General features: G+C 38.1%; 1 protein-coding gene across 12 annotated transcripts in view; it reads right to left on the bottom strand.

Annotated features, from left to right (window-relative positions):
- Positions 1-26,967, bottom strand: part of USP6NL (USP6 N-terminal like) — a 110,903-nt gene that overhangs the window by 16,902 nt on the left and 67,034 nt on the right. For all 12 annotated transcript variants that reach the window (XM_068189448.1, XM_068189453.1, XM_068189455.1 and 9 more), the window contains 8 exons: positions 23,773-23,812; positions 19,039-19,119; positions 10,824-10,931; positions 8,818-8,927; positions 6,585-6,633; positions 4,802-4,922; positions 1,617-1,711; positions 20-85 (listed from right to left, as the gene is read on the bottom strand). In XM_068189448.1, the coding sequence (XP_068045549.1) occupies positions 20-85; positions 1,617-1,711; positions 4,802-4,922; positions 6,585-6,633; positions 8,818-8,927; positions 10,824-10,931; positions 19,039-19,119; positions 23,773-23,812 (670 nt within the window). The remainder of the gene's footprint in view (positions 1-19; positions 86-1,616; positions 1,712-4,801; positions 4,923-6,584; positions 6,634-8,817; positions 8,928-10,823; positions 10,932-19,038; positions 19,120-23,772; positions 23,813-26,967) is intronic.

Here is a 26,967-nt window from a genome sequence, read left to right on the forward strand (position 1 = left end):
GAAAGAAAAACATACTCACACGATCAAGAAAACACTGGAAAAACCACTTGGTTGTGTAAAAGCTGGTGGGCATATTCTGGGAGTCCTGGAAACAACACATAAGTTGAAAAATACTTTCAAATTCCAAGTAATGCCTTGCACTTTCCATGAAAAAACATTTTCCCCTTGAGGCTAATGTACTCAATAGTCAACATAAATAATTAATTTAACACTGTTACTTCAATCCAACAGAGGCAAATTCTGGGTTTTATAGCTTTTCTTCATCAATTTCACCACCTGAAGAACATGCACTTAGAGGTGCTAAAGTATTAATACATCCTAGACTTTTATCATGTTCTTGGGACAGAGGTAGCAGAGGATAAAATCCTCTCTCAAGAATATAAAGCAATATTCAGGAGCAATCCAAGTTCAGGCACGGGGTCCATTAAGTCTTTCATTTCTCTGTAGCAAGGCTGACAATTCATGCCCAAGACTGAAAGGACTTCTTTACAAAAATACATATCCACCAGAAATTATTGGAAAACAACCAAATTCTTTGACCAGTGGACCTCAAACAGGATGTAGGCTGATAAGGAATTTTATTTCTTGATTAAGGGGTCTGATTTGTCCTACAGCACAGATAATCCATCAGGTATGACACCCAAAGATTGCTAAGGCTTCTCTGCAGCTTCATGGAGCTCTTTAAAGTCCTTTGCACAAGTAAGAAGAAAAGCCAAAGTAAAAGCTGAAAAGTTAACAAATCATGAATTTTAACTGTGGGATAACATCATATTCTATGCTTGCCAGATTCAGCTTTGCCGAAAATTATGGACCAAACTTGAGAACTTAGTTATACAAACACTGAATAAACAATGGACCAAATCCCTTTGGTTTATGTGCAGGCTTTACTTTTGTCTTTAAGGAGTTAACATTGGCTCATTTTAGTGACACACTCACAGGAAGAGATGAGGAAAAAGATGTTGCTGGAAGTGAGCATCTCTAATACTACCTTTTAAGAACTGTAGATGGATTCTGGCAGTACAAATGTACTGTTAAACAAAAGTCTTGATGCCTACTGGAAGGGCATTTTTTTCCCATTAGAAAAACAATTTGTATCTTACAATGAATATAGCCAATATTTAAAAAAAGGCATATTATTTTCTATTTAAAAGCATTAAAAGATGTAAAACTCTACATGTAGCTTAAATGGACCATTAACCCCTCTTATAAAGGCTTTTTTTTAAACAGAAATTAAAACTGGTTTATCCTAAAGTCACCTCTGTCCAGAGATGAACCTCAAGCTAAACATAGAAAAAAAACCCCTGATAAAATGTTCTAGCATCAGTTTGCTTACAGAAGCTCACACAAGGCCAAAGAGAAGAACCACACAGTGTCCTTAACTCAGAGGTCCAAAGTGAAACATACATCCAAATTAATCACTCTTAGGATCCAATTTTATAACTTTGTCAAGATGAACCGTAACTTTGTCTATAATGAAAACAACAGCACTTCTGCCTCTTCAAACTTCACTTTTTTTCCTGAGGTTTGCTTATTCTTGATCTAGTGGGTTCACCTGAACTGAAACAAGGTAGAAAGCTGTAAATTTGCATGGCTTGCATAGTGAAATAAATACTTACCAAATGCTGCTTAAGTTTGGACAAAAATTTCCTTAGAATTTTGTCATGATGTTCCTGAAACCTCATCAGTTTTGGAAAACCAGGAATAAAAAAACCTAAGAAAAGAAGGTGGTCACTTAACAGGTGTTTGTACTATAAAATGACATTAAAAAAAACATTAAGGCTCCAAGAACATTATCTTTCTGCAAGACCACTGGATCTGAAGAGCTATTCATAACAATATTTTGATGCCTCTATACAGATATGCACATACTCCTGCCTAAATAACTACAAGCGATAAATTCCCTTAGTGACAATTATTAGATCAAAATGACAAATGACAGCAGATCCATCAGTCCTACATTAGTCAAACCAATATAAGATAATGTGGAAACCACATTTATAATTATTCTTTAAAAGAAAACCAAAATAACCATCACCCACTAAAATTGAAATTATAACCCAGAAAATTCATGACAGAAGGGCAAACAGCATAGGTATCTACTAGAACTGTCTGCATGGAAGAAAAGAGCATAAAAAAGACAAGAGGGATATTCTAGCATGACAAATATCACGATTGTATCCTGTAAGTAAAGACTTGGAGCTCACACAACTGAAACAAAGGGCATTAAAAAGCCCATCTAATTATTTTAGTGATTACACATGGAAAACTCTAAGACCCCTTCCCAGCTGAGGCATCAGCAGAGTTAAAGTTATAAAAAAACTCCAATATATTTTAAGCAGTATGAAAACTGGAAGAACAAGTACAGACCCATAGTAGCCATGCAACTTAAAAAAAAGAGTGACTTAAGTCCCAAACCAAAAAGCAAACCCTTTGAAGTTACCAATTGTGCAAGTCAGTGCGCAGTCACTAAGGCACAAGATTTACCACCTCAGATTCACACAGGTTTAGCATTTCATAGGTACAAATGCAAATTCTACAATACTTAAGTGTCAGGTTGCATATTAGGAAATTTCAATAACACAGGCAAGGCATTTGGTGGTTTTCTTACTGTAAACAGTGACTACATCAAAGCTAATTAGCCATCAACAATAACAATAAAGATTCTTTTTCCATGGAAGGTTGCTCTTTCCCATTTACATACACCAACTCATTATCTTGAATTTTTTAGGAATATAGGAAGATCAATGGAAAGAACTTCCAAAAAAGCAGATCATTTTCAGGGTCAGATGTCTGCATTTTATCATTTAGAGACTTTGCATCTTCTGTACAATATGAAATACCAGAGAGGCCAAATTCATCTCTTGATTTCAAGTAGTTTCTATACTAGAAATTAGTCTGGCTAATGGGCTGCACCCAAAAAGTATTCCAGGTGGCTGTGTCACAGGTAAAATTGAAAAAAAAAAAAAAAAAAAAAAAAAAAAAAGAAAAACCTTGTCTGTGAGGAGAACCTTTTAACCATCCTAATCTTGCCAATATGATTCTAATTAATTATTTAGCCCACTCCTATGATTTCCATAGGCAGATGCCCATTTCAGAGAACTATCTGATGGTCAGTGGCATCAAGTGCAACTATACAAGTTTTTCTTCATGGATACTGGCAATTTGGAATTGAAATTCCTTAAACTTTAAAGAGTTGACAAATAGTGCTTTAAGCTACTTTCCCCAAAGAACACAGAAAGTGCAAACTATAATATGACATCAGTTAAGTTAGTTTTAAAGTTTCCTTTCCAGAATCTACAGTGATATTTACAGATGCACAGTGACATTTAAAACAGATAAATTCAAGGAATCACAGGAAATCTAGGTTTCCTGGACTTCTGGAGATTATCTGGTCCAACCTGTTGAAAGCAGAACCTTAGACTAGTTGGCAACATTTAATAAATGATACATTTGGAACATATGAGTTATAATTCAAGTTTTATCAACCTCTAAAAATGTAAACTTGCCTAACAGGAACTGCCATTTTCAGTGTGTATAACAAAGCTGTGTCACAATGGTTCATTTGCCCTGTGGAGAAGCTCATCAAGCCCTGGGCTTCTCAAAGCCCCCTCCTTCCCTCTCCCATCACTTGACAGGTGTGTGACCAGAATAAATGAGGGAAGGAGGGAGGTCTGCAACATCTCAAGCAAGTCATCTACCTGTGTTTATCCTCTTGTTTATCATGCACATGATTTGGTAAATAAGGACTGGATTTTGACTTACTTCCCCCAAATAAGAATTTGCTGTGAGTTTTGAGGAGCTCAATATTCCACATGGCTGCAGTTACACAGGTTTGGATTATTATGAAATCTATAGATTTTTTTGTAAGATGCTTTTAGTCTGTGTTACCATTGTGTAAAGCTCTAAGAAAATCTTTTGATATTTGATGAATTCAAAATTTCATTTACGACACTGACATCAGATCACACTTTTTTCCTCCCCCCGAGTTGATAGCTTTGCAGAACTGTAAACAGCAAAATAACAAACTATCCCTTTGTTTTGGGGGTGGAGAACATCCAGGAACAATGAAAAGCCTGGGAAGGAAGATATATATTACAGAATGAGAAATTCTTCAGCAGGGAAAAGCAGCTAAAGCTTGTTGGAAACTTGCTAAGAAGCCCAAGTTCTGGATGACATTTACTTTCGCAGGCTTCCAAGAACCACAGCTTTTCTAAATCACCAGAACTGTAACATCACAAAGGTTTTGGAATTCCTGAATACCAACAGCCATAGAATATGCAAAGATCATACTAAATCTGGCATGGAAAGAGAGAACTACCAATAACACAAGAGCAACAATTCCATGAGAGCAGGAAATTCTGTGTGAGGTAGAGATAAAACTGAGAAGCCTGAAGTTCATGCCTAGACACAAGTCCATTTTTTACTGCAGACTTCTGTCCTGCCAAATGACAGCACAGCTGCAATATTACTTAACACATTCTGTATTAGGCTTCCACTACTATTTTATTACTATATGGATGTCTACATAACCAGTTTTCAATTGGTTACATTCCCTGAGAGAATAAGAGAAGAGGAAACCATCTGATTTTCATTAAGGACTATTTGAAAGATATCACATATAAAAACCATTACTCTCTCTTATGGATGAGAGCTCCAGTAAGATCCAATCTCTCTCCCAAGTATAAAGCTCTCATTATGCTTTATTTTTGACCAATCAGAACAGAACAGTTTCATTTTCAAATAATTTACAGCTTAAATAGGAGAGGTTGAAACCTAAATACACTGACATGAAACTCCATACCATGCATAGCGTGCTTTGGACCAGAGAGAAGTTTCACCAAGGCCCAGAAGGCATCTTCTTCATTCATGAACATCAGGAGCAAAGCTGTGATCTGGCTCATTCCCTGACAGTATCCAACTTCCTGAAAATCATACAGTGGAAATATTAAAATGCTGGAAACAAAAGCCTCATAGCCATGAGCTTTTAGCTTTTCCTTGAGTTAGTGGAGGAAAGATGATGCCTGTCCTGATGGCAAAGTTTCCCACCAAACACACTTCATATTTAAACATTATTGATAGATAGAAGGGATGATGCACAACCCTCCAACTGGAAAGTAACCTGGAAGAATTGATTGCTCATTAAAACTCACTACTGATGATCAAAATCCCTGGTCAGTACTAATATTTTCAAGTTACAGTATCATCTTTTTGTCCAATGGATGCATTTCTCATTTAGTTATAATTTGGGGGTTTTATGGAGGGTGAGAGTATCTGGCTTTATTCTTGTTTATAGTCAGGGCACCATCTGACAAACACAGGATTTTTCAAGAGTGACCTGTAACTATAAACTGGCTCGAGTTTAGCAGCCCAATAGCAAGCAACTGTAATAAACCCAAAGAAAAAAATTATTGTTCCAAAACTGAACTTGAGTACTTCCTCTGCTATTAATTTTGAATTTTATGGCAGGAACCACCTATCTCTACCATTCAGCTGCAAAGATAACCCCAACAATAAACTATTTGTAAGGACAATTACTTAATTGTTGAGGAAGTTTTTTTCAGGTTTACAAGTTCTTAGCACAACTTTTTTCTAGAGATAAAACCAAAGCATAAGAACTACTACACATTAAGAGGAAATATACAAAATGAAGTGCAAAATAGAAACCTCAAAAATACAACAAGAAGTGCAAAATAAAAACTTCACTATAATATTCTCATCGTTACACTCTGATGATTGATTTTAAACATAATTATTCATGCAACTTGAAAATACCAGTCCAATATTTTATAGGAGGTAGAAAAGGTCAGACAGAAAGGTTACATTTCCTAGAACTTTGAAAAAATCCAAACAAACCAGTATTTAATTCAAGCACATGCTTTAATTTCTCTTTCCTCTGCTAAAGTTAACATATTTTATATTGACTTCTAGGGAGTTGCTGGTGGATTTAAAATGGTAGATGTACAGAAATGCTCAAAATGGGCCCAAGAAATGAGGGGACATTGCATTAAAACCCCAGTTAAATGTGGACATTAAGGTATTTCTTTTTCTTTTATTTTTAGATACAGCCAAAAGACATTACAAAATACGTAAGCTTCTAACCCTTATGATACAGTCTGGAAACCCCACTCTAATAAATCCCATTCAGGACTGCAGCCAAGACCAAGCACTTATGTAAAGAAGATGCAACCTTTTAAACTAATTCCAAATTTTTAAAGGTTATGAAATACACCTGTGGACTCCAACATGCATCTTTCTGTAGTATTTTCCTCTCCATCATCCAAATGAAATGGGAGGCAGATCATATAACTGGGGAAATATCAGTGACATAACACTCCAGCACAACACCAATTCATTATTCTTATTACAAACTGTAAGCATAGTTCAGTCTGTCCAATAAAACTCATAATTCAGATGCTTTATTTTAACTTCAGCTCAAAATATGTCAACAAGTAATTTTTTTTCTATGTACTTCCAAAGGTCTCTGAAATGTCTGTTGTTTTTTTTTTAGGGAGAAAGAAATGCAAGTTATTATCTTACAGCACATTTAGAGAAACCAGATTTAAGTGCGAAGGAACACAGCTTACCGTATTATATATGGAATATGCAGCTAAAATATGGAACAAAGATTGTTGCCTGGAGAAATAAGAGCAGAAAATGAAAAGACTATAGTATTATATTTTGTAAAAACAGAAAAACATAGAAGTAGTGAACTGCATTTTGGAAACATGTTTTCCCAATTTAACTTGTCTAGCACTAAAGAACAGGATAAACCACACTTCACAATGATAAGTGCTTCTGATTTCAAGCCTATTTTGTAATTAGCACCTTTATGATGTTTTACATGTTGAAATGTCTCAAAAATTATCTATATACTTTAGAAGAGAGTAGTGGCACATCATCACTTTTACAGACAGGTAAAGTGAAACATTGCATGGATGACATTTGAAACACTGATTTATTCTGAATGCCAAAATTTAAACTCCCCAAACCTGTTTTCTGTGCTTGCAGAACACTAACAGCTGTTACTGATTCCAAACAGAGATGTAGAAGTGAAGATGTGAAATACACAAAGCAGCCACAAAGGTGTCTTAATCTTGGCACTGAAATTAAAGTCTGCTCTAGTGACTGCTACCGTCAAACTGAAGAAAAACAATATTAACTCTGGCTCAGCATCCTGTGCTCAGCCCTCTGTTGATCTCTGGGTATTTCAGAGCTAGAATTACAAAGAGGTTTGTAGAGGTCCCTTGCTTTCTGTAAAACAGTCTAACTTGTGAAGGCAGCCAGACAAAAAGCCCCAAACAACACCAGCACAACTCTGCTCTTTCCAACTTGTGTATGAAGGTAACAGTGGAGAGCTCTCATAATCTTTTAAACTCACAGCTGCTACATGTCACCTGTTCAGGAGAGAATCTGGATATCTGAATGCCTACTTTCATCTATAAGTAAAACTACTAAAATTTAACAGCAGAGTTTTGCATATTGTCCTTTTTCTGTCCAGTGACATTTTCTCCCTGTTACTAATCGGTGAATGGAAAGAAATATTACCAGGCTAAATAAAAGAAAGCATAAGCCAGAAGGTGCTTGTTTTCTTTTGGGAAGAGGATTTATACTTGGAGAATTTTATCAAAACACCTGCATAGTGGCATTTTGGTTTACCCTCCTGCAGAACTGAAGTTTAGCCATTCTTCAGTAACCGAAGTGTTATAAGGTACCAGACATTAAGCTGGAGCTTCATTTCACAATGACAAACTAACAGGTCCCCAGTGAACACAGGAACCTCCTGCACCCTCAGCTGACCACATGAAACTGAGCACAGGAGCTCAATCTCATTCACAGTTCCATACACAGAATAACAGTGATTTCAGTATTATTTACACTAGATGGTAGCACTGAAGACCTGTAAAAGAATGAACCTTCAAAGACATACAGTCTACTTAAAAGTCAAACAAGCGATTGGCTTTCCCAGGGGACTTTATTTCAATGCTATGTGAAATGATTTCTGAATTTTTCATCGAGGCATTGCTGGAAATGCATAATATATGTACAGTAATTCCAAGATCTATTCCAAGTGTGAAATTGCTTTAGGCAGCCAAAGGCTTTCCTGTGGACTCTGAGGATGTGGTTACACCAGCCACAGGGACTGGAGCTGGCTCTGCTTGTGTTAACCCCAAACTGAAGAGGCAAAGAGCTCCTGTCGACATCTAAAATGTGTGCACAGAAGGAAGAGAGGCCTGAGCAGCACAGGCACTGCCAGCCCTGCACAAACGGATCAGAACTGCGCTGGCTGTACGGAACCACCTCAGCCTGGGAATCTCTGCTCTGTGCTCCTTCCTTAAAGCCATCTGAGAAATTCCCCTGATTCAAGTTTTTTCCACAAAATATCTAGGATAATAATGTAAGAAAATGTTTCTCTGAGTACCACTTTTTGAGAGCAGCTACCATAAAATCTGCCTTGGCAAGAAAAGGAGATTAAAAAATGAACTAATACAGAGATAGAAGGGGGAAAATACCCTCTTCTTCTCAGCAGGGTGCTGATGCTGCAAGTGAGCAACAATACTGATGTTTGCATCCCCACTTTTTTCACTATTAAGCATTTTTAAAGATGACAGCTGCCTAATACTCCTCCTTTAGTGGCAGCAAAAAATAACGAAACCAAACATTTTGAAGAGATCCAAAAGCACTATGGCCTATAGTTGTAAATAATTAAATGCTCACATAAAAAAACACTGCTTTATTTGGTTCTGAGTTAGATAATGGGAGAAGAATACAAAACCCAAAGGAAGGCTAGAATCTCTGGGGAGATGGAAGTTTACTTACTTCACACCGTATCTGTCCCGGAACATGATGTTGTCTCGGTACGTGCGGTTCACATCGAGGTCAATTTGCCGAATATCTGGCGAAGACCCTCGTGCTTGACGCTTCAATTTCTGGGAGTACAGTAAAGAACAGAAGTTTAAAATTGTGAACTCTAAATGAGCAGAAACCTGCTTGACTGTACAGTTGTGTTGAATTAATTGCCACCATGTGATTTAAAACAATACAGAATAGCAACTCACAAGATTAACGGTTTTAACTTCCAAAATAAGCATATATATGTACAAATTCTCTGCATCAGAAACAGCCACAGAGTAAAGATGTAGAAAGACCAATCCCATAATAGACTTTTTTGGACACATCATTCACTACCCATATCTAAGGCTGTTTCAGCATTTTAAATTTCTTATTGCCATTTCTGAGGCAGGCACAGCACTAAAGAAATAATTAATTTTGCTACTCAGGAACAAGAACCAGAGATGCAAGTGCTCTAGACTAGGCTTTAAGCAAATGATTTAGTGTGGTGTTCATACTTTTCCTGTCTTTTTCTCTAGCAGAAGTAACAGCTACATAGCTGCCAGTTATTATCTAAATATAGATAATGGACATTTCTCTAGTAATTTCCTCTGTCTTTCTGTTCTAAGCTAATTTAGTGGTAGAATATGTCTACTTTAGCACTTACTTTAGTGTTTTATAATTAAATCCATTTTTGTAATTGAATACTTATGAAACCTGCACAGGTTTAGACTGACACCTTATTTTTTGCACTTAAAATAATTTTCTCTTGACTCTCATTCATTTATTCTCACTTCTGTCCATAAAAGTTGAGTTTACAAGACCCTGGATTCAATATGGTATTTTTAAAATATTACTTCTATTAGAGAATACCACAGACAATCAAAAGGCAAAACTCTACAGACTTTGGTTGCAAGCAAACAAGAGTAAAGTCAAAAATTATAACAACAAAGGGATCAAACAGGGAACAATAGCATACATCAAGTCTGCTGAACACAACCAGAAGCTTTAGGCACATGAGGAATTACTTTTAAGTCAAACCAACACAACACTAACCACAATCTCAGCTATGTGCACCTTTCAGTACAATTTAAACTGAACACCCAGAATGATTTTTCCCCCTGATAGACAGAAAAGCAGCAAAGGGAAATTTTCTAGTTTTAAACACCTATGATTTGATGGAATACAGGAAGAGAAACACCCTAAGCCCTTGCAATCATGGCAGCTTCACATATGAGAGAACAGAAAGGTACCAAAAGTTTGAGAAACAGGAAGGACAGAAGGTTAAGAACTGGAATTTCCCCTGCAAAGAGAACTGAAAAAAGCTATTTGACCTACAATAAACATGTACTATCCTTCTAACTTTAAGGTGTGTTATTTGTAAGTGATACTGGCAGTGAGCAGTGTTAATATCACTTCAGGAAATATGAAAATAGAGAGCAGCAAGATGAGAATATCACAAATCAGATAATGATGGGAGAAACTCCTTCTTACTTCTGTATCTGAACTACAAACATTTCTTTGTTTTGCATTAAGCATTAGATGACATTAATAATTCCTTAAGATTATTTCACCTATTTTTAAATGCTTCTAATTTTACTTGGCATTCTTTCTCACAACTACATTATTCAGCATAACCTGTTTTACCTCCTTTGGATCTCCTACTAGTCTTCTTGAGGAACTTAAAATATAATAGTCAGGAAAAGCAGCCTGTTAGACTAACGAGCAAGAAATATGAGGAAGGTAACAGACACCAAATTTAGATAACATCAATACCAACACCCATCTTCTTTCATAAGAATCCTCATCTACTCAGACTCAATCTCAGCTCAGCTTTTGAATACACAGCCTTTTTCCTAGCTAAAATAAGCAATACATTGCAATGTAATTTCTGATTTTTTTAACACTGCAAAACAACAAAGGCTTAATAAAGCCTGTAGCTTTAGTATCTGATATTTTAAAATTAATATTAAGTAGAAATTCTACAAACTCACATTATAAAAGTCTTTCATTTCTTCTTTCATCTTCGGAACATCAAGCAACAAAGACCAGACTTGCCCTCTCAACTGCAGTGGGATCCCTTTATAAATTCTCCTATGAAACTGCAAAACAAGAAAACAAGGTAAAAATGCAGCAAAATTTACAAAGCTCTGAATAAAAGGAAGAGTGATGCACAACATGCTGAGGAGCAAAATGGAATTACACCGAGCACCCTAAGAAAGGGATGACCTGCTGGGGACAAAGTGTTCCAGTGTGTTTTGAACAACATGTCCAGCAGTGCCATTTGGGACCTCTTGACAGAATCCAGAGGCACAAGGATAAAACAGACACATAGGCCAAACCATCCCAGGTGATGTTTTCAAGCCAGGACTTTTGCATGTAGGAAGGTTTGTCAAAATCATATCACCTTTGCTCAGCAAATTTTGTCATTTAGATCCCAAAAATCTGATTCTTAGCATCACTATTTCAGGATAAACCACAAATAACTCACTGTAATTACAGTCTATAAATAGAAATAGCAAAAAAGCAAGCAGCAAAATCACAAAGCTTTAAAAACTATCAGTAAAAACCCAAAAGCAGAACTGATTTTTGCATTCTTCTAAAACTGCGACAGTATGCTCAAATCTATGTATGCAAGGAAACAAACCTTTTATGAGATCACAAAAAATGAGACTGCCTTTTCTAAAGCTAACAGATTTCACATTCTAATTCTAAACTAATAATCAATCTCCTACATACATATTAGAACATTTGCAAAAAACCAACAAAAGAACACAAAAAGGTGTTATCATCTTTTGAAGACATATCTAAGACAAGGAAAATTAAAAAGACAACTCTGACACAGAAAATTAACCTTTCTGAAGTCATGTTTTTTACCATTATTTTCATGATTACACAGGGAGACAATTAGGTTTAAAAGAGAACAAACAACACACAACTGCTCTCCAATTTTTTCTTCATGTTTATCCTACAATTAAGTGCAACATTAGACCTTAAAAATTTCAGTTGACAAAGCTACCACTTCCTTTAAACATTTTTTATAAAAGTTATGTTTGCAGCAAGAAATATTTTAAAAGCAATGTCTTCCTCAAAGACAGGATTGTTTTTCTTTTCACGTATTTCACATCTCCAGTTTTGGGAAATTAATGAACCCCTCGTTGCAGTATATTTCCAAATCTCCTGCCATTTGGAATATATCAGCTCTTTAAAGGTGTTTTTAATGCCAGCAAGGATTTATGTCTGGATTGCAGAATCTGTAACTCTTGCACAAGGTTATGAGTTTCTTCCCTTGTTCCTTTTTCAAATGAAAAGCATAAACTTGTGTAAGATACAACAGCCATCCTGGAGGCTGCCCACAAAAAAAAATGTTGTGCTTCATAAAGAAAACTTTGCTGCATTAATACAAAGAATGCTAAAGCAGCAACACTTGCAGTGTGAGCACAGCTGTGCCAGAAGAGCTTCTCCTGTAAAGATGAAGAACAACATACAGAGCTCCAAAGCAGTATCCTTCTCTACAGATGGATACCCTGAGCTCAGCTTACACAGGACTTCAGTGTGTGTCAACCCAGACACAAGGGTACCTGCTTGTAGGAGGGAAGAAAATTTAGTCTTTTGAAAGTCAAACACGCCCAACTGCAGTGAAGTCCTAGGAAGAGATTAGCCTGTCTGCTGGAAAGCAGAATGAGCCAAATTTGCAGTATCTATTCTGCAAATTTGGAAGAAAGCTATGGAAAAAAAATGCAGCAATTTATGTCCTTAGTGACAGGTAGTTTTACTCCTCAGACCCATGTCCAGCGACAGAGTACCTTCACACCAAACATTTCTGTCAGCTAACTATAATTTTTTAACTAATTTTCAAATGTCTCCAAGAACAAAAGGTTATTAATGAAGACAACTGGTTGAAGAATACATTCTCAAGACTACTGTTGTTGTATAAATTAATATTTTGGGAAAAGGTCAGGTAGATACAAAAGGCCAGAAATAAGCCTTTATAATAACAGCTTCTTATCCAAACAGAATTAAAACAATTCAAATCATCCATCCAAATTGTGGAGTTATTGAGAGTTTTTCTGGAAAATAAAACTGAAGGAGAAGAATCTCTAGTTTCAGAGGAATCCATGGCATTTACAATTTTCCCATCTTCTGCACTGCCTAGATTGAAACAGCCAAATGTTAGAAGAGTTCTTAAAGCAGTAAGTAAAAACTGAGAGAGAGAACTGTGGAAGCCCTTTTCGCAGAAAAGTCTGAAAAGTGAATTGCAAATATAACTTTAAAAAGAGCAGAAAAGACAGAGAGGTGAACAGTCTCGTCAGCCAACTACAGCTATGCAAAACAAAACAAAACAGAAAAAAAAACAGGAGGAAAGCAAACATTTTTAGTAGCTAAGTTCTGAATTGTTGCACTGCCTGACAGAATAAACCCAAATAACATTCACCATTTCAGATCTGTGTTCAACTGACTCTGCTGTTCCATCTATTCTTTTATTGAGGCAGAGAAAAAGCTCTCGGTCATCCCAAGCCATTACCAGATCCTGCCTACAGACTCAGCAGAACACAAGACCAAAACTTTCACCATCTGATACAGAAGAGAGAAATGTCACTCAGTCATGGCATGGGCTCCAGTACACAAACAAGAACATGGAAACGAGCATGAAAAAATTCATATCCAATGGAAAACTGAGAGGAGTGGCTGATACACAAGAGGGCTGTGCTGCCATCCAGAGTGATGTTAACAAGCCGGAGAATGGGCTGCCAGAAACCTCACAGAGTTCAACAAGGAGAGGTGCAAAGTCCTGCACCTGAGAAGGGACAGCCCCAGGCATCAGAACATTCCATGGGTCACCAGCCAGAAAACAGCTCAGAAAAGGACCTGAGGGTCCTGGTGGATACCAAATTGAGCAGGAGCCAGGGCAGGGCCCTTGAAGCAAAGATGACCAGTGGTGTCCTGGGCTGCACCAGACAAAAGTATTCCCAGCAGGCTGAGGGAGGGGATCCTTTTCCTCTGCTCAGCACGCTGAGTCCAGTTCTCAACACACAACAGACAAGGACACATTGCAAAGGGCTACAGAGATGATGAGACTTGACCACCCCTGCCACGAGGAGGGGCTGAGAGGGCTGGGACTGTTTAGCCAGGAGCAAAGAAGGCTCAGGGGGATCTTATCAATTTGTCTGTAGGACCACCCTGAAGGGAGAGCGCAAAAAGGACAGAGCCAGGTTCTGTGCAATGGTGCCCAGTCACACAACCAGAGGCAATGGGCACAAACTGAAACACTGGAGATTCCCTTTGAACATCAGGAAACGCATTTTCACTGTGAGGGTGACAGAGCACTGGCACAGGTCACCCAGTGAGGTTGTGGTGTCTCCAACCTTGGAAATCTCAAAAGCCATGAGGACGTAGTCCTGGGCAGCTGGAAAAGGCCCTGCTCGAGCAGGTGCAGGACCAGGTGACCTCCAGAGGCCCCTTCCAACCCCAACCGTTCTCTGACCCTGTGCAATGCTGCAGTTTTGTGAAAATGACACGGCTGTGCTACATCTTGGGGAGCGGGGGGGAACTCACACACACTTCACTGCAAAATTCATTTCTGATAATCATTCAGTCCCCAAACAGTTAAAGAAAATATAAATGAGCACACTGATTATTAGCTAGCTGAATGTCTTTACCATAAGCACCATGCTAGTGCCCTCTGCTGTCTTTTATGTCCTTATGTAATACCAGGTAAAAAATCTGCTGAGAAATGCTGCTTTGTATCTATATACTTGCAGAGCCCTCATCTACTTTCCTGCTCTTTCCAAATTAATAATTAAAACAGAGAGTAGAAAATTCAGGAAGATACTTTTTTCTTCTGCCTCTGGGAAGGTGAAATACTGAGTAATTTTAAATAATTTGTGCAGATTAAGGCTTTCTTAAAATAATCCCTCAAAACAAAGCACAAGCACATAACTCAGAGTTCAGATAAAAAGACACATCTATGAAAACATTCATCATTTAAAGAATGGGGTTATGGGATCTGGGATGTTTCCATCAGCACAGGATATAGAAAAAAGAAAGTGATCCTCAATACATTTGAACACAGGATACATAAAAATACAGGTTTTTACAAGTTCTGTAGCACATCTAAGCTGATATTCATCCAAGGAGGGCAGTCAAACTCTTGCAATTAGTAAGATGGTTGATCCTGAAGTAGGTAGGAGAAACACTAAATGAGGCCCTATCACCTGGGAATTTAAAGGAGCTTCTCATGCAAAACCAAATTGGACCAATAAATACACTGAATATACAGAATGAACTAAAACCCTTATAAAGCAAGAGGACAAAATGAAAATTTAGCTATCATCTCAATGAAGGCCATCATGTCCAACATGCAAAACCACCTGGAAAACACACAACCTCCCCTTCCTTGCCTGGCCCCCATCTCTCCAGCTCACAAACCCAACTGGTTTCTGGAAAGAGAAATGAGGCCACTGTCACACAGCACTGGCCTGAACAGTGGCAACTGGCATCATTGCTCCTGCACAATATGAAGTTGGTTTTCTTGAAAATAAAACTTTCTCAGCTGTCAGGCAGAGCTGCACAAGTAGCAAAGGGACTCTGCCACCTCAAAAAGAATCCGTGATAAGAAGCATAAGAATTAAAATCTGAAGTCTCACAAGAAAGTATATTTATAATGAAAAGAAAATATATTTATAAAGGCTGCTGCCTTTAGAGGTTCTTCAGCTTCTGTGGGTTGCATAAAAGGAAGAAAAAGGGCAAATAGAAAAGTTGCTCCATCTCATTCAAGAATCTCAGGAATGCAAAGATGGTTCTTCATTAAGGCTCTGTGTTCAGACTCCAAACTAACTGGAGACTTGATTATTATACTGTGTGTGAATGCCAGAACAGCTGGAAATGGCAGCTACCCTGATTGTTTCTCTTCTCCCTTTCCCCTTCAATTTAGGCAACTTCAATCACAGATAGATGAAGGCAGACAGGGAAAGACAGAAATACTTTGGTGGAAATACTCAAATGGGAATACAACATATAACAGTTTTATTTAATCTTTCCTGAAAGTTATGATCATACTAAGCCAGGAAGGATTTACTATCTGTGGGTGGTTGATTGTACCCTGAACTACTAAGCAGTAGAATACAAATAGGAAATAAAAGCACAAACTAGAGAAGGACCACGCTGAAATACAAACTTTGCTGCTCTGTGACACTTCCTGCATAAGAAATGACTGATGGGGAGATGAAAGCTTTATTTTGACAAATATCAATCAAGTAAAGACACAAGGGCAGTTGCACACTTCAGAGTGCTATCTCTAAGAACCATGAAAACTCCACTGAAAGAGATGCCTAAATAACCACACAGGAATCAAGGAGTTTTATACACAAAGAGCAAGCCATACAAAAACACCAGGAGACCTTTATGAATGAACAGGAGTGCCTGGACAATCTCAAACAGAAAAAGGAAGCCCATGGGGGGAAGCAAGGACAGGCAGTTTGGAGGAATACAGAGACCCCATCCAAGCAGCCAGGGATTAGTTAAGAGAGCTGAAACCCTGGTGAGCTCAAATGTGGCCAAGGATATAAAGGCAACAAGAAAACCTCCTACATAAGGAAGAAATTCTTCTCTGTGAGGGTGGTGAGACCATGGCACCGGCTCCCAGAGAAGCTATGGCTACCCCATCCCAGCAAGTATCCAAGGCCAGGCTGGATGGGGCTCTGAGGAAGGTGATCTAGTGGAAGGTGGCCCTGCTCACGGCAGGGGGCTGGAACTCGATGATCAATAAGGTCCCTTCCACCCCAGGCGATTCCATGATTCTGTGATTCTACACTGTTTTGGAGCTGTACATGGGCTCAATTTATTACATCATACTTCACTGCCTCTAAACTATTACCCAAATATGGTAGAGCCTGGCACATTTCTGGTCTCAATATGACAATTCTTCCATCTTTTTCCAGTTCCTCATGGGCATACATTCCTAATCTCTGTTCCCCACCTCATCTTTTTTACAAGGTTTAGCACAAGAGTTCTAATGGGAAAACAGCATGGAGTTTCCAGATGCCTCATCTACTTTTTTTTTATATATATATGTATATATTCTTATATATATATATATTCTTCAGCAGTCAAGATCAGGAGAAGATGTGAAGTGAAGCATCTCAAATGCACACACCCACCCACCACTGTGTCAATGTTTTCTCATTAATTTTCTTTGGGACATTTTGACAAAAAATAAAGTTGAACAGCAGCCTATAGGCAGCTCTGCAAGAGCATTGAATGAAAACTGTAGTTTGCAATTAAGCATATGACAGTTTGGGATAACAGAATCAAATATATGGATTCATTTACAGTATGTGTACAGTATGAACAGATTCATCCAAGGCAAAGCTCTCTCAGCTGTATATTATGAAGGCTCATCACGAACAGGCTGTCCAAAGTCCTGTATTTTGTACATACCTGCTGTATACCTGGGACCATCACTTTCTCTGAGTCTCCCTTCCTACCTACTTAATAGCACAGTCATGTCTCAAATGTGGCATTTTCCAAAAACAAGCCAATTATAATCTATAATCCTGTAACATTGTTACTGTTGTTCTTGCTGCTATGTTCCCTTCAGTGCTGTTTCTAAAGAACACTCATTTCAGGAGCAGCCCGACTGCACAGAAACCAAGGCAGTGTCAGGTGATGTGAGTCTTGTAACACACAGGCTGTTCATTTTCTTTAGCAATTTGTTCCTCTAACATTAATCACTTTATCCAGTCAAGTGAAGACAGAAAATAAGACTCAGGAACTGTTCCTGCAAATACTCCTTCCATGCTTCAAGAATGTGAGCTTGGAAAGCTGGTGCATTCTTCCAACCAACACACAGATAAAAGCTGCCTTTAATTGTGAGTTTTGCACAGCTCTGAGAACATGGCCAGGCTTTCCATAAAGAGCAGTGACAAATAATGTCTGGCTTTCAGCTGGATGCTCAGGAGGCAGCTGATTCTTTATTCTGTATCTTCTGGTTCACTTAGCACATAAAATGTGAGATAGAATAAGGAAAACACCCTTGTTTTTAAAACCTCATGTGCTTCACTAGAGTTCCACAATGAGTGAAAATTTTTCCTAGCCTCAAGTGAAGTTCATCCCTTTATGAACATATTGAATTATTTCAGCCCCTATTTATAGTTCAGCCTATAATTTGTTACATGAACTGAACTCTTTCTGCTCAGCTGATCTGCCAGACCTTCTGAATGCCTGGTGAAGAGAGGATTATTTATTTAAGTCAGTGTCTTGTGGATTGCTGCCACCAATGGCTGAAGAGCACAACCACTACTGCTTAGATGACACATGGTTATTGTGTTACCTGAAAGGTCATATTTGACATTTTCTTTGCTAACAAAGCAGCTGTAATAGAGGTTTATTATTGTCCCTTTGACTTGGGAACATATTTGATCTTAAAATCTTCTTACTGCTACATTAAAAAAACAAAGAAACAAACAAAGTCACAACAGTTAAGACCCCCTAACTTCTTCTCCCAGAGAAAATGGCAGGACAAAAAGTAGGATTATAAGAAAAACTTTAGGAACAAGTAATTATTTTTCATGCTTTCACGTCATATTTTAAGAAAATGGACTTTCTAAGAGATTCTGAGCTTTACCAACAGAAGACCCAACAGAAAATGCAAAGACAGCTTGTATTAAGCTGTCTTGTGTTAAGACAGCTTAACAGAAGTCTTAAGCTGTGTTGAAGAGAAAAAGGAATCCGAGTTTGACATTCTGTGCATTGTCCACCAAACAGCCACAAGACTGCCTACGAAACCCCTCCCACAGCCCAGTGCTGGGAATACAGCCTCTCTAGCAAATTTTTTTCCAGCTGAAATTCTTCCATAATTTAAAGATGACCAAGACCACAATTCCAGCAAATAAACTGCTCACAAGGAAGTCCTCACCTAGCTTTTAAAGCAAGTAAAAGCAATTAGCACTTAGTGGCCCACCTAACATGACCCACTCTGTCCACAGATTATTCTGCACACATGAACACACTGAACACAATTCCTTGCATTTGATCACCAATTTTGTTGGGTAATTAGGAATTACTGCATTTTGGAAGAACGAAAACCTTTATTCTTTCGTTGTGGGGTTTGGTGGTTTTTTTCAGATATCAAACACAGGCCATCTAATTTTAGGGCATACATTCTTTCCGAAATGACAGCCAATGACATTCAGCCATGCACAATTTTACCTTTTCACTATTCTTGTATTTTTCCCAGCTTTTCAGCATCTTAAGCCATTTTGTAGTTCTTTCAATTTCCAGGTTCTTTTGCTGAAAAGGAATTAGAAATTTTTAGTATCTCCAAACCAAATGCATTTAAAGTTATTTATGTTTTTTTTTAATAACAACAGAGCATTATGAACTTTTTATTCACTCATCTGAAAACAGCAAAGAGTAACGCCAGTTCATTTAAAACATCAAAAAAAAACCCAGCCAACCAAAAACCAAGATGAAACTCTTTCTTTTCAGCACTATGGACAAACTGCATTTTTATAAGAGGACATTAAGTAAAATATTTCTAGAAGTTTCTTTTTCACATATCTGGCAAGTTACAAAAAAACCCCCACAACTTCTGTTTGGTTTTATACTCAGTTTTCAGGCAAATAATTTCTGCTGCAAGCCACTTAAAAGTTAGTTGTCTCTGAAATGATCCTCTTTCCCCAGACTTGCCCTGAACATCATTAGCTTCTGTTTGCAAGTGATCACACAAACCATCCTTTCTTAAAAGGCACGAAGTTAAAAATGAACAATAACAAATACATGCAAGAGTGACAGCACAGGAGCAGAAGTGAGAATAAGCTTTAATTTTTAGACATTAAAAGCTAGAAATCCTTGCCATAATTCTCCTCCTGAAGAATTCAGGCACATTTTCATCTGAATTACCCTGTAATTTAACATAAAGCATTTCTTCTGAAGATCTATAGCTTAAATTTTATTACTGACAAGAATATTTCAGTAACAAGGTGACAGAATGAGAATCCAAATCAAAACCCATCTTCTCAAAAGAAACAGTTACATTAAGTAGTCTAGCAAGTACAGCCCTACTACCTTAGAGACTGCCCTTCTGTCTGTGAAAATATTCCTGGAGTTGCCATTCATTAACTTCTCGAATTTGGGACCCAAACAAGCACTTGGGATCAGCCATCTTAGCCCACAGAATTACAAGGCACTTTGGTACCACATGACCAAAAATGTGTATTTTGTTAGCTCCAATGATAAAGACTTTTAGCACTTATTTTTACAGTTCAGTTTTACATTTTGCAAAGTATCTCTGATTATACTACAAAGTTAATAGTTAACTGTGTGTTGTTACATGTTTTTAACGAGACTATCTCAATTCTCTCATAAAGCTTTGGAGCAGAAGATCCAGACTGGAAAGGTTAAAGCAGAAAAATGTATGTGTGTGGCTACTGCTTTCTCTTCAGAGTTGAATATAAAAAAAAGTAGTTAGTTTTATTGTAAAGGACAGCCCCTCTACCTCTAATTTCAAATCCAGGGATTAATAAAGACAGGAAGGATATTCATATGGCTACTGATTCAATCTGGTAACAATGTAAAAGTTTAATTTTAAAGCTTTGCAGGATACTGAAAAGTTATAAATACTTTCATTAAGTATTTATAAAGTCAATTGCATCAAAAATGTTGGGGGAAATATAAAAGAAAATTATTATTTATTGTCCCAATAGAATCCTAAATTTACTTCTAGCTTTTACCCATCAGAATTTGTGCATTCTTTCTTGGCTATCAATGCAATAAAATGGGCTTCTTTAACTTCCTGAACTTCTTTAATCCAGGAGCCCAAAGTCTTGCATTAGCAGAAGTATAACCTGATGAAGTTTAGGCCCACCCCAACTATGAAAGGTCCACAAAATGCCCTGGAAATAAGTTGGTTTGGATTTTCAAGTTATTTTTTGTTTGAATTCAAACTCTGTAAGCCTAACACAAGTATAAAAATGTAACGGGAAAAGAAGTGCCTCTACTCTTTCAACCTTGTCTACCTGCTCAATCAACTGCCCACATTCCTGTTCAGGTTCTGGCTGTACTGGGCAATATCTCAAATACCAGCCTTTTACATTTTTTTAAAAAGACATTTCTTAAGACTTTTTACAGGGGAAGGCTAGAAAAGCTATTGCTTCCAAGATTTCACAACACTGTTTCTGATTCTCCTTCACACTTGCAACCCCTTTAAGGAATCAGCATTTTCAACATCTCTTAAAGCAGCTGTTCTTTAGGCATAGTTTACACGGCAGGAATAAGAGGCAGTCAGGAAAGGTCTCTGCCCTTAACAGGTTGTTCATGTAATTGGTATGAAAAATAAAATCCTATCTGCTTCTACAGTCTTTTTTGTTTCTATGCTTGATCTGCTTTCAAGATTTTTGGTCTTTTGAGCCAGAAGCTCACTTCAACTGTATGTTTGTTCAAGCTTTTATGTCTTTATGTCAATTTACCCATTCTCAAGTGATGCTACTGTAGTCAAAATAGCAATTATTTTTGTGTTCAGTTCTTGAAAACTTTTAGCTATTTCTTTCCCTATCTGAATTATGTTGACTTTTATGTCTAACAGATACAACACTGGAAACACAGACAGATCTGAGGCAGCTCATTGCAGAGCAGAAGGATGCTGCTACTGTTCTTTCAGACAAATTCCACACAGTTGTCACCAAATAAAGGAAAAAAAATCCATTTATCTGTCTTCTGAGTACTTTTTACACTTTGAAGCCCTTTTGCCAGTGGGAGTAACAGAATCTCTAATTGAAGCAGAGCTGCTTTCCTACTCTCATGTCAGTAAACAACGCACTAGTAAAAGCACAAAAATCATGAAGTTGCCAAGCACCCCTCTCATGTGCAGCACTCCACCTTCATGGAGAGGACATGTGCCAGGGACTGAGGCTTAAAGCAATGCTTTAGCAGAAACCTCCCACAAAACCAGAACTTGCTGAACTGCTCCCCAGAGAATTTATAATCAAGTAAACCAATGACAAAACCTAACTGAAAATTACTTACAAAACATTTCATAGAACTTCAAAATCAGAGTCAGACTCCAGATTTCCTGAGGTCAGATCTCTGTCTCCTTTCCTCCTCCAGAAAATCTTTCCTCCCCTTGTTTTATCTGAGATGTGCTAGATGATCCATCTCGAGGTTAAGTAGTTAATAATGTAGGAAAATGATTTGATGCATTTAAGGCATCAAATATGCAGCAAAGTAATGAAGCACCAAAATGAGTAATTATTACTGTTAATGCAGAGTAAAGGTATTATGACCAAAAATACACACAGGGCAATCCCAGTCTAAGGGTTTTTTGTATCTGAGGAACAGATTCGAAATTCACAAGTATATCAACCAAAATTTTATATAAGTTGCACATTATATGAAAACTTGAGTTAGGAATACTTTTTTTTTAAATTCACAAGGCAAGAGGAAAGCATTGTGCAGAATGCTTTCAATAACGTAATGCCCAGAATAACGTAACACAGTAATCCTTATGAATGGTATCTAGAAAGTTTGAAAGATTCCAACTCTGCTGACAGGAGCCAGATAAAGCTCAGACCAGCAGAGGTCAGGATACCATCAGGAGTGTAACCAGGACTCTAATGCAGGAGCATCTCTGGATGTTTATTAAAACACACTAGACTTGCGATTTAACACTGACACCATAAATACAGTTTCTATGCTGACACTTGGAGACAGCACAATTTCGGACAGAGAACTGAGACACTATTTCCCTCAAATAATTTAAGGCTAACTACAAAGCCACAGTGAATCAGAGCTTCAAAACACATCTACCACAGTAGCTGCAAGCTGCCTAATATTTCTGCTCAGAGACTCATCCCCCCTGCTGTGTCCTTCTGATGGAAATGAAATTATACATACACTCACTGTGTTATTAAATGTAATGAAACATGGCAGGAAAAGGCAGCTATTTCAGGCTGTGTATGCAAAACCACACATGAACCAAGGCAAAACAAAAGAGACTTACAAGTTCTACTCTTTCACAGTAAGCATCTCTTACTAGCTTCAGTAAGCACAAAATAATTTATTTTCAGAAGCACTGCTGCTCTTAACACTTAAAGAGCTGAGCTGCCTTGAAAGAATTAATTCCATCCTTTTTTCATGTATTCTACTGATTTGTACAGCCAAGAGGGATAACTTAAACTTACAACTTTAAATACTTTATCTTGAGTTTTCTGATTTGATTTGTTCCTGGAGATAACAATAGACCCGACTGACCAAGGGGAAATACCAACAGTAACTAGGCACAGACAAGCAGAAATTCAGTTCCCCGTTATTTTTCCACATTCCCAACACATCAGTTGTCAAACTATTTCTCCAGAACCCTCTAGCAGCAGAAGGATTTTTGGACCAGGACCCGCAGCAGCTGCCAATAGGACCTGCATATCTGAAATACACCCAGCTCAGCAACTGGGTGTCGAGCATTACAAGAGAGGCCACCACACCATGGTGGCAGCAGGATTTTTGTCACCATTTCCCACAGCAGCAAAGCAGCCCACGCCCCTCAGGACAGCAGCACACACCTGGGTGTCAGTGCCACCACCTCGCTCACATCATCCATCCCCCTGCACAGCTGACGGCAGCGCCTGGCACAGGACCACAGCTTTCACTCTTTCAGGGCAGAGCTGGGTGTGAGCTCCTAAGCAGCTCCGTTTCCTTCACTAGGGCACATAATGGGAGAGGAATATTCACTCTCACTGATAGGAGCAAATGTAAAAACAGGCGGCCCCCAGGGATCTGTGTGTGAGTTACTGTGGCCTCAAGGATGACAGCTCTTAGGGGATTTAGAATGTGCTTCTTTGGAAATGTAAATCACTAAAATGCTTCATCAACTCATCTCACAATGATTTATAGTTTTAAAAGCTGTAAATCTGTAAATGCTTACTAGTAAAACCTGGAGGACAGTGGACTTACCTTTTCTATCACTGCATCATGGACAGGAAGCTCCTCTGGACTGAAAACAAAGAGAAAGTTTCTATTAGTCTTGGTTGATCTTGGCACAAAATTATTTCTGTATAGGCTCTTACAAGTCAGCACTTACACCAGCAATTTGTAGTAACAAGTGAACAAGAATTCTGAACTGTAAAGAAGAACTAATAATTTTAAGTACAGAACTAGGATTTTAAATCAAAGTAGCTGCCTAACTTAAGAAAAACATCACATAGCTTAAGGAAACTTTTTCTTTTCCTTCTGTAAAAGCACTCTGTGCTATACTACTGAACTGAAACCCAAATGATATTTGTTTTGTTTTCTTTGACCATACTACTGGTAGCTGATTTACCAACAAACATAAAAAGCTTCCTCCTTTACTACTGTGCTCAAGGAAAGGCACTGAGATTTTGCTTGACTTAGGAGAGTTAACTCACACGTTCTCAAAACCACAAATCTCACTCTAAGTAACAAGCAGGAGGTAGCAGAAAAATAAATTAGTTGTGTTACTAGGTACCTAATTAATACTAAAAATTAAAGTCTTTTCACTTCTTACCCTAAGCCTAAAAAGGCAGCTTAGGAATTGAAAGCTTGAAGAGCAACCTTTGACCTGATATATCTTCAGACTTCCCATTCCTTTCATTTCATTCTGAGGCCCTGACTTCTGTTTTTGTTAGCAAAGAAATTTGTGCTTTTCCTCTCAAAAGTAACTGGACCACCTTGATGCCAAGAGAGCCTGCCTTCCCCTGCAGCTTCTGAAAACACAGCAGCTCAACTGTAACAAGCAACTCCCTTCTGCTCTTGAGGTCAGATAAATAACACACCCAACAAAACCACGCTTAAAAGGGACTAAAACACAGGAAACATGTGAAATACTTTTAAAAGTTCCTACTGAGTCTTGATATTATGAAAAAAACCCTCATACCCACATCATTGTAGCTTTCTACAGGGAAGCTACTAAATTAACCACCAGTATTTTACACCTGTATCCACTCTCTGCAAGGGTGACCTTGGCAAAGGCTACAGAAGTTAAGGCTGCAGTCAGTGTAAGAATACTCTGATGCAAAACACTTGAATTGTATTCAATCTCATTTCATTTATAAGATGCTGTTTCAGATCCAGAAGTTTTATTTGAATAAAAGAAATACAGAATGAAGAATCACATTTGAACCACTTCATCTAATGGAAAAACTTGCTCCCATCAACACCTTCACAGAGACCGTACACAAGTCAAAGTTTCCAGTCCACAGCTCAGAAACTAATTTTAAACCCAAGACTGTTGCTTTTGAGCAGCATTGCAAAAAGCATCATTCATTTAGAAGCACTTAACAAATATATGAAAGTTTTCTTGCTGAACAACATAATCAAAAAAACCCTTGATGAATATCTAACGCACTAGAAACAACCTGTAGTCAGTGCTATTCGTAAATGTTAACAAAATTATAGTATTGTGCACGCTCTCATAACTCTATCAGCTGAAAGCAAGCCCTTCCTACGCCAAATATGACCTAGAAATTCAGCTTATTTGAAGTGGAAAGGAAAAGCAAAAGGGAAAAAAAATTCAATTTGATACAATCAGCTTGGGGTGGTTGTAGCTTTGTTTGATGCACAAAGACTCACATCACTTAAATTTCCAATTCTTCAGTGACAGTGGCAGGCCCTGCACGAGCCTCCCACAGCAGCCTCATTCTTCCAGCCCTACAAGGTCACACCAGCAGCTGGCTGGGCACACAACAAACTCTTTTTCCTCCAGCGCTGCCTGCAGCCTGCAAGGCAAGGATCTGCCAGCTCCGCATCCCCGCGGACTCACAGCGGCCACAGCAGCTCCTCTGCTGAACTGGTACCACCTGACAGCTTCTCCTCCCACTGCCATGGAAGCTGATCACATGAAAGTTAATCAAATCTCATTTTTTACAAAGGGAGAATGAGTTCTAGTGATTTATTAAGGGATTGCTCTCTGCTAATTTTGTGAGTTATCATCAATGTACAAATAAAAGGCACGGCTGAACCTCCTGAATAGGAAAAGGCTGCCCTCATGTCCTGGGAAGCAGACACCAAATTAATCCAACATCAAATTCATGCCTAGATCGCTCATTATGTTTTTGAGAGGCACAGCTCTTCACTAATACCACAGAGTCACACTGACATTCCACAGCAGCACATTAAGGCAGCCCCGTGTTTGTAGTGTTTTTATTCCTCAAGAGCTGCTGAGCACCTGGCAAACAGCACAGAAGCCAAATGAATTGCCCGAGGCTGCTTAGAAACTCACTGGACATGCAGCAGTTCCTGGAGATCATCCTCTCCATTAACAAAATGCCATCAGCTATGCCCCTAAACTCACATATGTAAATATTAAAATCTACCCTGCAAGGACTGAAGGAAAGGCAGTGCAGACATACAAACACTCTCAAAGCTCCTAAAGGTACTTTAAATAAATGTATTTCCATTTAGTGTGTTTTCTATGCAGAAACCTTAGAGATTTTCTTTTATTCGGTAGAATCAGACACAAAATCAATTAATGTCTATGAATCTGTTATTTTATTGTACCTTCTAGTTTTTCTTTATAATGATGCATCTTTTCCTTCCTTCCCCAGCCAAGCCAATCTAATATTGTTACACCTTAATTATTTCTTTTCAAAATGAATCTTCTCCAACCATTCCCAGTCTACTTAAACTTGCATTTCTCCATGGTTTTTATCTGCATACTTCACCAAATAATAAATAGAAATAGTGAAAAGTATTAACATAATATATATCCTGCCCTAAGATGACTGTTTAATAGCTGAAGTAATATTCATTTAGGGGATCCAGAGAGAATAGAACTGATGAACATCATTAGCTTGGAACCATACAATCCTGGATATCCAAAAGAGGAGTCACAGGGATGCTTTTAACTGAAGTCATGAAAATAAGGCCTCAGAAGAAATGGGATCTTAACACTCTGCTGTCCCCACCAAATAAAATCTGAATAGGTAAAGTCAGCTGTTAGATGAGCCAGGAATTAACAATCACTACACCTGGTCTTTGCCTTGCCATGAAGATAAGAGCTCCCAGCTGCAGCCACCTGGGATCCCAACAGCAGCTCAGGGCTCAGCCTGTCCCTGCCAAGCAGCTCTGCAGTCACAGCACTAGGAGAAAGGGCTGAAGATCTTGTCTCCAAGCTGGGAGCTGCAAAGCACT

Source organism: Anomalospiza imberbis, chromosome 5 (assembly GCF_031753505.1).
Source record: "Anomalospiza imberbis isolate Cuckoo-Finch-1a 21T00152 chromosome 5, ASM3175350v1, whole genome shotgun sequence".
Taxonomy (NCBI): domain Eukaryota; kingdom Metazoa; phylum Chordata; class Aves; order Passeriformes; family Viduidae; genus Anomalospiza; species Anomalospiza imberbis.